Raw genomic sequence first — 13800 nt, forward strand, 5'->3', positions numbered from 1 at the left:
AGGGTGGTGAGGCACGGTAACAGGCTGCCTAGGGAAGTTGTGGATGCCCCGTCCCTGGAGGTGTTCAAGTCCAGGCTGGATGAGGCGTTGAGCAACCTGGGCTAGTGGAAGGTGTCCCTGCCCAAGGCAGGGGGGGTTGGAACTCAATGATCTTGAAGGTCCCTTCCAACCCAAACCATTCTATGATTCTATATATAAATAGAATAAAATCAGTTATATAAAAACTGGAGCCTAGTTAAAAGCACATGAAAGCAGCCTATTGGAACAACTTCAACCAATATTAAAGACTTCAGGGCCCTCTAGTGGTTAAATCTTTGACACAGAAAATCCATGAAGAATTGATTTTGAAAGAAGGCTACTGAAGCATACGGAAATAACGTGTTTCATTTTTACAGTTCCAATGTAATTAAGAATATTTAGGCTGGAGAGCTGTCTAGTAAATTGCCAGAAAGGGAAAAAAACCTACGAACTAATATCTGTTCACAAAATCAGCTAATAGTTGGTATTTTTTATTCTTAATAGAAATGTGAAGTTACTTACTAATATTCACAGCTGTGTACAACCAAAAAGGAAAAAAAAAAAAATCATTCTCTCAAACCTGCATCAGAATTACCTTAACTAGCAACTAAAATACTTGTTTCTGAAAAATGCACTTGCTTTGCCAGTTTATTACATCACTTTACCTTCCTCTGGCTTCCACAAAACTGTCAGGGCACAACACTAGCAACAAAAAAAACCACAGAACAAACAAGCAAAAATATAAATTGTTAGTCTTCATCATGGTGTATTTAGAAATATTTTGCCCATACTTATACAGAAATGATTTGTAAAAGAGAAAGTTATCGAAGTAAAAGGATTAGCAAGGCAAAAATGTGCATCTGTTGGCAACTGAAAAAGGTTTGTTACTTCCTAACCTGGTATTTTGTCTGCCTGGTCTTAACAAGCCATTTTACTGCACGAAAATATACTGATATTGTTTGCTTAGTACATTTAATTAGAGCTGACCTTTTCAACTCCTCATGGCTTTGTAGTCCATACATAAGCTGAGGGAACAGAAGAGCCTAGTATGACAAGAGCACACTTCACTACACGTGTAAGCGTCACAACACCACTGAATGACGATGAATACACCACTTTCAAAAGACACATTTTCTTAAGATCCCTAACACCAAATCAGACATTTTCAGTCCCTCCTCTCAGTCTTGCCTCTCACATATATGTGCCCTTAAAAGCTGGATAGCTGAGTACAGCCACACCTCTGCAAGCTCCTATAATGAGCCACAAAATCAGCTTTTCCTGATGAGATGACTGACTACCCACGACTTCATGTAAACATTTTTTTTTGTTTTCTAAAGGGGGATGAAGAAGGATTACACTGGCAGGTAGGTAAAGGAATGCCTGTGGAGCAAACTGATTAAGTGGCTCAGCTGTCTGGAGCACTACAGGAAGCTACAAGATGATGACTTGGGCAGAGTATAAGTGAGGTAGTCAAGGTAGGACTTGCTGTCTGTCAGGCGGCTACCATCCACATGACTGCGATGCATTTGTCTATATTTACAATATGGGAGAAGACAATATTTGTATCTTCCCCCTATTACAAAGCTTTGCCTACATAATACATTCATTTTTCTTTGACTTTTATTTATCTCCAGTTTTTTTACACTTAAAATAAAAATATTATGCTTATTCAAATTGGAAATGCCAAGCTCTAAGCTAGTTCTCTACAGCCCAGAGCTGTATGTTTTTGTTTTTTTTTTTTAAAAAAGGTGAAAATTGCATCTGCAAGATTTCACAAGTTCACCACATATGTTCAGAGGACTGCCATATCCTTCATCTATCATCCTACAATTTACATCCTATTCTGGCTTTATTCCACAGGGAAATTGATGTAGAAAACATGTAACAAATTTACCCTTGAACACCCAGAGAGAACTCAAAATGTAAACAGATGATCTGCCACAATACCTCCAAGTCTGTATCTAAGTTCAGGACAAAACAGTTGCACAGATTTTCTATACCAATCTATATTAACTAAAAAAAAAAAAAAAAAAAGCTTCATGCCTTTTAGAGATCTTAAGACTACGGCAAACAAGAGCCACATAACACCACTTTCAGATCCCAAAGATGAGTGCATGAGCTCTGAAAGAAATCCAACAGATCACATGACTGGGAGCATGGGAACAAGACTATCTAAGTTAAAAAAACAAATGTTTAGGCGCAAACATCTTTCATAGGCCGGAGGCAGAAGCCATGAATTTGAATTTAAATACAATTTAAGAATGAGTGCCCAGAACTCAGTGGGATTCGGGGAATTTTCAACCCAACACCAAACTATAGCCATTCCAAAATGGGCCTTTACAGGACTACACACCCACACTTGCTTCTGGATCTAAACTCCATCAATAGGTACACTGTAATTAAAAAAAAGGAAAAAAAGAAAACAAACAAAATCCCCATGGAACATACCTCATGGAGGTTATACTGCTGATGAGCTTTTCAGATTGATCTGACAAGCTAGATGGAAGTATAATTTCAACTGGCTGCAGGCGCAAAACCCGACTCTCTAATTCTAAGCGAGATGCGCAGTCCCGAAAACTGTCAAAAATTACTTCTCCCGTAGTTGGCTGGATTGCCTGTCAAATAAAAAAAAAAAATGCACTGTATATTTAAATTTTCAGGAAATGTTTAGTGACTCAAATTGTTAAGCCAGAAAGAAAATTTATGTTGTACAGCACAAAATTATATAGCACTCACATGCTTAAAGTGACAGATCAAAAAAATATAACTGTGTTTTCAAATCCATGATACGGTAATAGCTTCAAAAGACTACAACAATTTTGTCCTGGTAAATTATAACAATGCCTTTAAAATGCTCTTGTTATCATCAGTCCATCACTGTTCAATTTTTATTACCAGGCAAATCCATGTTATTGGAAAACTATGGAAGGTACATGCAATTCAGCCTGGAAACTGTCATCTTAGCACACGCTTTTGTTGTTCTCTCCCAGCTGCAGTGTGACACTCAAATACAGCATAATCAAGACGCTTTTAAATTAATTGCCAGCAGAGTGGGCTTCAGTTATCACTGTGTTTTGCCAATTAAACAATCCTGGTTTTAATCTTCACCATAAAAGAGAATGTAAATTTGAAGTGTAAACAGTAAAAAAGCATAACTCTCCTCATTTAAAGAACAGTATTTTGTAGAGGATAAAAGTGCTCACAAACTTTAAACCATAAAAATGTTTAAACTTTAAAGTTAGTAAACCATCTGAACTAATTATTTCCCTGTATTTGGCTAAAAGGGAAGTGGTGGAGTCACCATCCCCGGAGGTGTTCAAGAAATGTGTAGATGTGGTGCTTAGGGACATGGTTTAGTGAGTCAGGTGGTGTGGGTTGACGGTTGGACTTGATGATCCTTGAGGTCTTTTCCAACCTTAATGAGTCTATGATTCTATGTTTTTAAGTGATACAGCAGCAAAAACAGTATCAGGAATATTCAACTATCAACTCCAGACCTTTTCCGTAGTTTTCAAGTATAAAGCCATCACAATTCACACAAAGATGGTATCTTACCTAAACTGCACCTTGCTACAAAAAAACCCCAAACCCAAAAAAATCTAAGACAGAACAATCATGAATTTAAGACAATAACCACCCACCTCTCAAAAAAACCCCCACAAAACAACTCCCACAAAAATCCCAACACAGACCCTAAAATACTGTTCCCCTGTGAAACTAACTCACCATAATGCCTATAACAATGTCACCTTTCCTTCTGTCTTTTAAGTTTTCTCCATTTTCACAGATACAGAGGAGGTAGTTATCAGGGACGTCTGTTGTTACCTCTTCAACTTCTACAGAATCATCTAGCTTCAGCAAAGGGTTCACATGTAACAAATGTTAAAAAAATAAAATAGTACATGGATTTTGGTGAATTATTCATAAGTCCTTCTAGATCTAAGTCCTTCTCAAACAGGTTTTGTGTTGGGCCTTCTAGACTAAAGGTCTAATTGACTCTTATTAGTTTGACTCCTACTATGACTTTGGTGAACTCTAGATGACTGTCAGCACGAGGACTGAAGTCAGTTGTCTTCACAGGACAGGCAGCTACACAATGCACAGATTTCACCAGCTTATGCAAAGGCCATCTTTGACTATGTCTGTGGGTCTCCCTGTTCAAGTAAGAGCAGCTACATCAAACATTAAACCAGCAGCTGATTCTGCACAAGGGCTGCTCCACCTTGTCATTTTGACTTCATATCCACGAACTACAGGCACCTAACAGAAAAAACTAAATGCACTAGGTTTGCAGCAACTGAAAAGCAGACAATACCCTGAGTTAAACAAAAGTCTACCTCTTTGCAGGAACTTTAGGTTAGTCGCATTGAAACTTGATGCATATCTATCCACCAGGCTGGGTCATACTGCTGAGACAGCTTTCATCAAGTTTGCTAATCATTACAAGAGAGCCGGTAAGTACACTAGAAGTTTTCCAACAAAATCTCAGTACTGTGTTATCTGCTTCCCTGATCTACTCCCTAAGTGCAACCTCACAGCCATTAATCTAACAATCCTTTGAGTTCTTGTTACTTGTCACTTAAAGCAAATTGTTGACACCAAAAGTCAATTTTTCTTCCTTCACACTCTCCTGATTCACTAATGCTATGCATTCTCAATCTGGTGAAACACCTAGTTGAAGACAAGAACTACAGAACAGTGTAGACTTGGGAAGTCCACTCTGACTTCAGAAAGCAGCTACAGTAAACACAAGCTCTGCTGTTTCACAACAAACCTAAAGCCCTGAGGAGATTAAATTCTTTATAAAGCCAGCATGATGTTTTACTACAACATAAAATTAAAGGAACTTTATTTCCTACTGCCACTCTTAATGTGAGTCACTAGCTACCCGTGTTCCATCTAGGTGATAATAATAGCCTCACACACATCAAAGATTAGAGTCTGAAACCAAATTTATTTGAAAAGGATATCTTCTCCAATAAGTGTAGACTTAGTGTAGAGAGCAGTCAGTTTCCGGCTGAAGAGAGAGCTTTTATTTTCTCCAGCAGCCTTCAGTGCTGCAGTTTCCATTTGTTTTATTACTCCAACCTACAGGCACACAGACAAGAAACAAAGTTAGCTCTTAGATAATAAATGATTATAGATAATAAATGATTTTTTATTTTATTTTATAAATTTGGTTATTTTTTAAGATGTGCAAACAGCAAGTGCATCATTAAAGCTGAGCAGAATAGGCAGAAGTTAGCATCTATCCTACTAATAAGACTAAAAGGCACTACTTTTCCTTACAATCTATCCACTTCTAACTGCCCTCTCAACTTCCACCACTGTGCTTCTTGTCCTTTTTGAAACAATTTAGCTGGAGTTCACCACTTGCCAGAGAATGCTTGCTCCAATCCACTTAAATTCAGCAAGCCCTTTTCTCATAAGCAGAAAAAAAAGAGGTACCAACAGAAAACCACAGAATTACAGGGACCAACAACAGGAAGGAAAAGAAAATGTGGTCTGGGATATGAAAAATAAGGATGTGAGGAAGAATAAAAGAGAGAGTGGATGTACAAATTTCTCTTTATCAAATCCAAAGGCTTGATAAAAACTGAGAGAAAATTTTTTTCTAGAACTGTTCTAGAAGACATGAAGATGCTTTTCTGTAAAACAGATGAAGCTTGAATCTTAAATTTCATGACTCTCACCAGAATAGAGAAATTGAAACAACGGAAAGATAGCCATTTTAATTGCAAAAACAGGTGATAAGGAGTTTCCCACTTCTCAGCAGAAATAAGACTCTGTCACAAAAAGTGCAAGTTATTTCAGTGCTATTCTGTACTTAACAGTATTCAATAAAAGCCAGAGATAACCTTATATCCTTTTGCTACGAGTCGCCGCACATGGACAAACAGTCTGTGACTCGGTATACTGGCTGTCATAAAGTTATGATCCTGATGACAACAAATGTTCAGTTCTTTAGCTGCAATCTGCAAAGTACAAGAAGAAGAGTCGGACAATAGTTCAAAATGCAATACAGGAGCTCATCTCTATGACAACACTGATGCACAACTACAATTAAAAGCCCACTGTCAAATGAAAACACCACAGGAAAAAGCCCAGAGAGTTGTGTCTCTCCACCTTCCTGTCCCAGCATGCGGTCACAAACAGGGGCTTCAGTATCACAGACTTCACGTCAGATTATTACATTGCACCTTGATTTATTACTGTGAGGTAAACCACCTACACAGTGCACGCAGATTCTGCAACACAGCTCAAGAAGGGGTCAAATAATTTTCACAACACTAAAAATGCAGAAAGAATGGAGTTGTTTAAAATGTGGTTATAAAAATGGTATTAAGCTAGGTAATCAATTAAAATACTGAAAAATCAATATCAAACAGCAGTGGAAACTAAATACTTCAAAGAGTAATAACACCTGTTAAAATGTGACATTATAATGTAAGATTTATATGTGCTTTTTTGCCCCTTGGCAAAAAGGCAGTTGTTCACAGACTAGCTAAAGTGGACTTAAGCAGGAACTGCATGTAAAACACTGAACTGTGTACCTGGATAGTATGTTTCTATATCTGGACTGTGAGTGTACCAGCAAATGAGTAGACAAATTACACTATACAAAGTTGATGAGGAAAATTAATTCCCAGTAACTAAGCAAAGTTTTTCACTGATCTCAAGTGTGGAAAGGTTAAATTGGAAGCAATGATTCTGGGACAGCTCACGAAAAAACTCATTATGAACCACTTACGAACCATCACTTTAAAATTATGTATTTTGCAAAGTACTTTCCAGTTCCTACAGATCTGTCACGTGCAGGTGCTGCAACTGAACATGCATCCAAGATGCTCTCTGCACCCAGGCTATACTGGCTGTATTATCTGCTTTTACACCACTTGCTCCACTGTCTTCCAAATGGAAATATTCCTAGTAGTTTTGGGCCATGATACAGAACTCACCTCTGAAAGTGTTTCAGCTTTTAACTCTGACAAGTAATTATTCTAGGACCTCATCTTAAGTTTTCAATATACAGGTTAGCAAGCACTACCATATGATTACAAATTAATAAATGCTATTTTGGTAAAAAGTGTATGCGTAATGGAGAGTCTTCAATTTAAGCATAAAGAGATTTTTCATCTTGATTCCAAGTACTGAAAAAACCCACAAAATTTATGTCCCCTGAACACCTTCCTTCTGGAACTGGCCATAGACCTTGCACAACACTAATGTAATGCAAGTATCTCTTCTTGACCTTGGCAAAAATTACCTCTGCATCTTCTCCAAAGAAGCGATATTTGTATCCACATTCCACACACAAAACAGCATCTTTATACTGTTTCTTCATTTCTATGAATTGAAGTTCTAGTGGAGTGTAAATGCTTTTGGTTCTCCTATTAAGATTTGTATCTGAAGTATTTTGAGTATTTTCATAAGACTTAAGGGATGCAGAAAACTGACTAAGGTCACAGCGTAACTCCTCCTGTAAATAAAAGATGGAAAAATATAGTTAGGAATCATCAAAGAAATCAATTGCTCCTGCAGACCTTGACTCACATTGATCATGGAGCTAAAGACTGTTCTTGCAGTAAATAGCCCCAAGAACTGCAGCAAAACTATTACAGTAGGATATACTGAGCACAGTTTACTTGGTATTAAAAGGGATTAAAAAGTCATGAAAGTCAAAGATTTTGCAACAATTAGTCAACTTGCTTTACAGCAATCCTTAGACATCTCAGCTGAAATCAGATCCCTAACGTATCATAAGATCTCAAAACACAGATCAAGAGACATGCAGGCTGCAAAGACTGGGCAATCTAAACTGGCTAGATACATAAATAAGGATGAATTACCACTCCAATTTACAGATGAGAAACTGCAGCACAGAGAGATTAATTAATGATCCACAGTAAATCAAGAAATAAACCAATCCAATGCAAGTCTCGGTTCACTATCTCAAGCACCAAAACCATATTTCTTCTCCAGTCTGCCCTTTCTACATAAGCTCAGCAAACCTTCTGAAATAATTTATTCTTAAACACAGAAAATCCGTATTACAGTTTCTAAAACCCTTAACAGTTAAGGCTTTGAGCCCACACTCTCTGCAGTTTATCAGTTACAATGATATTATGCAGCCCATGCCAGTCAAGCAACTTCAGCTCTACAACTGTTTTGTTCTGTATTGTAAGCAGGTGACGGATTCAGGCTTTTAGAGGTGCAGTGAAAAACACTGGTAAGGTGAGCTTCACTTACAGCAAAGTTCCTCCTCACTTATATCACAGTATCAAGCACTGATAAAATCAAGTAAAAAAAAAATCAAACAAAACACAAAGACAACACCCTCCACAAGTTTTTAAAGCCTAGGACTATACAAAACAGAATTGATCTGGTTGTGCTGTAAGTTTCTGTATCTCCAAATCAATTGGGTAAACTTCCATTTCTAACAACTGTCCCATCTAGGCTACAAGGAACAAAGTCAACAGACTGGTTAGAAGCAATGGTAACTCAGAACACAAAAACAGTACAAATCATACACTCAGGGTCATGGGAATGTACAAAGAATGCAGTCAGAAAACAATGGGAGAAAAAGAAAACACTCAGCTGTACTGTTAGCTGTGAATTGCAAAATTCCCAGGACTGCACACAATCAAGGGATGACCCATTTGACAAGCAGGCAGCATAGCCCCCCACAAACACAGCTGTACCATGCCTAGAACTCAGATGGCTGCAGGAGCTTAGATTTCTCCACTGCAAAATCCTCAGTCCAAGGATTCAGCAGTCTTCAATCCAAGGTCTGCACCAGCCCAGCAGTATGACCTCACCTCATTCTATAGAGAAAATTGTTATGACAAAGCACATGAAATAAGGTCACGAAAGACACTAAAATAAGTAAAAACACATATGGAAGTTGAATTGTTGAGATGGTAGGAAGTTATCAGCCCAAGGAATTTAGAGGAAAATTACTCTCATAAAAAGGTTATAACTCTATGAAAAAAGCAAGACACAAACTTCTAAGATGAGCCATTCCAAGAAAGGCAGGCCAGCACTTTCCAACCTGACATCCTGGCCAGCACAGACTCAGTAGGTGTCTTAAACAGAAAGATGATAGTAATGCCTTGTCAAGTACATCATGCGTCCTCAGTATTTACTGAGTATATTAAATAAGAAATAATTGCTCTTTACTTTTACTTTGCATACAACTTGCTTGCAGACTCTCTCTGCACATGGTTAAAGCTGACCTTCCATGTGATCTAGATCCACTCTAGATCACATGGAAGGTCAGCTGTCATAATCTCACTGACAATCTGTGATTGACTGGACCCAAGTGTTGTATGGCAACAAGCATGTAAGTATACGACTCTGCAGTGGCAGTACTGCTATAAAAAGCACGCCACTGTTAGGGCATTGGAAACCAGGTTTGGAACAGGAACACAGAAATACTGCACCAGCTGATACACGGAAGATTAACAAAGACATCTGTTTAAAGATTAGGAGAAACTTGAGTTCTGCAGGAGCAACCATCTTGGGCCAACAGCTTGGTGCAGGGAGAGTTGTATGGGCCTTTGCTTACAGTGTACGCACTTCTACTGCAGTTACTAACACACATATCTTAAATCAACAACCTACGACAGGCATGTGCTGTCTCCAGTGTTACGGAAGAAAAAGTCACTACGATAAAGAAGAAATACTCCCAATGCATGTTTAACATATGTGCATGTGTAAAACACATACATTTTATAATTTCAGCATCTAGAATTCATTCTCAAACATCTGTGAGACATGCTGAAGTATGATTTATTGATTAAACTAGCAGGGACAGCATCTGGTGTCAATGGAACTGGATGGACAGAGGGTCAGAAATTAAGAAGGTCCAGACAGACAAGGGTTTCAAAAAGAGGGAAAGAATCAGTTTTCTGTGTTCTCCAACTGACCACACCTACATAATCTCAGTCTCTTATCACAACAGAAATCTCTTGCCACCAGCTGTTCACTTCACTAGTCTTATTTTTATCTCATGTTCACACAACCCAGACACCCCAGTTTAAGGTCATGACCTTCAGACAGGGAAGGTCAACTCAACCAGACAACTTTTCATACATCCTTCCTTCAAAAAGCCAGATACAAAGCTTCGTAAAAGAGTAGCTGAGTCCCAATGCAACACCACCACCACAGTAAACCATGAGATGTCTTTTAGGACTCGAATTCTTCAAACTGAGCAAGGTGTGCCTCAAAACCCATCAGTTAACTCATGTTAATTAGCAGCATAATAAAAGAAGATGCAAGGTAGTTACATTATACTCTTATCAACTTGTATCACAGGTATCATAATGATGATTCTTCACGGGAGCTACCCGTATCTTCTGCAGATGAAAAAAGCTGTCAGTGATCGTTTAAGATGTTACGTTAATTAGCAACCTGATTAAGCTACATCTCAGTAATAATTCTAAATCATATTTTTGCAAAGAGAACCTGTTGGGAATTTTACAGCCTGTATCAAAACTGATAGAACTGAAAGCAAGCTGAGCAAAGGGCCACACTGAACACTTGTTATTACGATATTAGAGCTTTATTCACAATCACAAGATACAATGACAGTGTTTCTGCTCTCTCATTACCACTTTTTTAGTATCACTGAAGAACAAATAAGAGGCATTCTGCTCACTGTGCTGAGAGTTCCAGGAAAACGTTGTACACAAACCCTGGTCTGTTGGATGCTGCTGCACTATTTAATGAAAGAATACAAAAACCACAAAAGGAATCTTGTGCCAAAGCTTGTTTTTTTTAAGCCACAAAAAGTAATCTACACAGCACCGGACCAAAGCTCTACATACCTTTTGAGTAACCTTTGGGCTAGTGTCCCCAGACTGAAGAGGGTTTTTCAATTCTGAACTTCTCCCAACAATACTGGAACATTTTTCCAAATTCAGAGATTCTTTCTCCTGACAGGTATCCTCCTGGACTCTGTTACATTGCTGATCTGAATCATTGCAGAATTCTCTCAGTCTGTCTAGAGTTTGCAAACATATACGGGGCTTTTCACACTTCTGAGGTTCTTCTTCAGTAAAAACACACAACAATAACATATTAGCAATTTATTTTTTAAAACAGAATGTCTTATTATAATTACATCAGTAAGCAGAGAATGCAATAAATTTGGTCTGTCTCTCCCTTCCCTACGTTCCTTCTCCCCCATTGCAGTATTTCTGCCAGGCTGACAGAATCGTGCATGTAATGTAAAGCCTGATTAACTTCCCTGGAAAATCAACACTCCTCACTTGTATGCCTCTTCATACATGGGAAAAGAAGCACAATTATTCTTCTGGACTGGTAACTGCAAAGCCACAAATTTAGCCAAGAGTACCGGAAAACAAGTGTTATTTTTTCAGTAGTTTTTAAGCAGACAGCATTGCTAGTTGATGGTGTCTTAAGATACTTCAAACCATCACACCCACAAAACTGAGCATAATTCCCTCTGAAAAAATTATAGAGGCTAATTCTTTTCAATGAAGTGTAAGTGTAAGGAACTGATTTGTTTCACTGATTTGTTTTTCTACTAGCATCATTAATTTGTTAAATTCTTGGTTCAAAGCCAGATGGAGCACAGACATTTTCAATGTAACCAAGTGGCTGTCACTTCACATTTAAGAGCACTGTATTAGAACTATTCACTTTGAGGTAGCCTTTAGGTATCCCAGTGACGGGCCAGACTCCATAGACCTGTCAGATGTCAGTCTCGGTTCAGCCCGAGCCTAAAGGACAGACTGTTAAACCAACACAGAAAGGGACGTGGCACCATTTCTGCCTGGGCATCTGGACTTCACTGACTGAACAACCTGTTAAAGCTGAGTCAGCTGAAGCAGATTTGCAGAGTAATTCTGGAGCAAGGCTCAGATACCTAGCTTCTGAACCACAGAAAGATGCTTTAAACAGTATAGCTAGTATGCTCACAATGGCTCTTTAGAGATGTATGATGTATCTCCCTAAACTATCTGCTGACAATTTTTTTTACATTTGACAATAAAAAGCTATTTATTGGGTATAAATGCTTGAAAGTTTATTTACAGACAACTCACTTTTATCCTGAGTCTTCAGTGGGTTACAGATGTCTTCTAGAGTAATTTGCCATGCCTTGGTCTTCTTTTCACAGGGTTCATTGCTTTCAGTCGATGTTCTCCTTTTTGTGCCAAATTCAGAAGCCTGAAACACATAAACAAAGAAGCTCAGTTACTTTTTCTTTGACATCCTCTATAAGAGACAACAATGCACCCAAGGATTTCACAAAGAGATAATGCAAAATGCAAAATTAATTTACAACATGTGAAATCCCTAACTATTTTAACTATCTACATTTTTTGTTTATCAAATAGCTCTTCTAACATTCAAGGCTACAACAAGAAGAGAAATAGTGCATTCTGTGAACAAGTTGGCTGTTCCAGAAGATAAACACCTGCAGCTACCACAGCTTCAAAAGGCAGCTTAGAGCCACTTCTGTGGCATAGAACTGAATGAGCACTTAACAGACTTTCCCATTAACACCACACGCTACCACCCTGTGTCTGAATCAGATCTCTTCTGCAAATGCTCATTCCCACCGTTCAGAGCCCTCTTCTTGTCAGATACCGGCTATTCATCCCTGAGAGGCACTACTTCCTATAGCCTTCATCCAGATGATGGAAGAGCATCTTCTCCACACCATCCTGGAAGCGTTAATCCAGACTTAAAGGATTTTTCTAAATTATCTGTAAATACCTAGCTAGCATCATCCTGGGTTTGCACAGAATACAGTACTTCCAACCATTGCTCCTTAGATGGCTTTTGACACATGCACTTCTAACACTTTGTAAACAGAATATTCATCAGTTTACACTGTTTCATAATTGATGTATTATGTTTGACATAATGCAACAAGCATGACTAAAAATAAAGAAGCAACTTGCAACTGCAACAATGTATAAACACACTACCAAGTCACTTTACAGGTAAACACACAACAGGTGCTTTTATCAGCTTGCATTCACATTTCACATGGTAATGTCAGATGGTTTAAGTGTATTACTGGGGAACTTCAATCTCCTTATAACTAAGCACACTCAGTAACTAAGCCCATAATGTCTACATAACATATCTATATGCACAGCTGACGTGAGTGGCAAAGTTTTCCTTCCAAGTCCACTATCATGTACCACCAGATTAACACTAATTAGGAGGCAAATTTTTTGCATGGACAGAAAGCAGTAATCACACCTTTCAAAATATATCTGGGCAGAAGATAACAAAAAAAAGTTGACCTGAGACACTGGTGAAACACACACCTTTCCAGGGCCAGAAAGGGCTAGAAACATTAACTACAGGGAGACTGGAAACTATAAACTCAGAATGAAATCCAATTGCTGAGAGAGCATTTTTTTCCCAGTGATGACGTGAAGAGGCTGCTGGACCACTGCAGGCTTTCTTGGTCTTGCACCCAAGAGTTGTTGGAGCTCCCTGACATGAGCTCAACCCATGGCATGTCAGGAGGCAGAACCCACGCCAGAGTGTCCAACACGACTGCAAGTGAGCAAAGCCCCTGTGACACAGACCTGACGCTGGCTTTTCCAAGCTCACTGTACCCACGTCAAGCTTCTTTCTGAAGCAGCAATATCCTGTTTCCTGAAAGACCAGGCATCCCCACCCCGTGTTACACAAGGCAAAGATGCTCCAGCAAGCGTCGGTAACTGGCAGCAGGGCCGCGGCCCGCTCTGGCCATCCCGTCTGACGCGGTTTCTTGACACCGGGCAACCAGAC

At 38.8% G+C, this 13800-nt stretch overlaps 1 protein-coding gene across 1 annotated transcript in view; it reads right to left on the bottom strand.

The window, feature by feature from the left end:
• Nucleotides 1-12213, bottom strand: part of LOC104462415 (DNA mismatch repair protein Msh3-like) — a gene marked incomplete at both ends in the record, with an annotated part of 49286 nt that extends 37073 nt beyond the window's left edge. The window contains 7 exons of the mRNA XM_010074345.1: nt 2467-2633; nt 3745-3890; nt 4989-5106; nt 5877-5993; nt 7286-7498; nt 10848-11068; nt 12090-12213. Of these exons, the coding sequence (XP_010072647.1) occupies nt 2467-2633; nt 3745-3890; nt 4989-5106; nt 5877-5993; nt 7286-7498; nt 10848-11068; nt 12090-12213 (1106 nt within the window). The remainder of the gene's footprint in view (nt 1-2466; nt 2634-3744; nt 3891-4988; nt 5107-5876; nt 5994-7285; nt 7499-10847; nt 11069-12089) is intronic.
• Between the last annotated feature and the right edge of the window lie 1587 nt (nt 12214-13800).

Source organism: Pterocles gutturalis, unplaced genomic scaffold (assembly GCF_000699245.1).
Source record: "Pterocles gutturalis isolate BGI_N339 unplaced genomic scaffold, ASM69924v1 scaffold16487, whole genome shotgun sequence".
NCBI classification, from domain to species: domain Eukaryota; kingdom Metazoa; phylum Chordata; class Aves; order Pterocliformes; family Pteroclidae; genus Pterocles; species Pterocles gutturalis.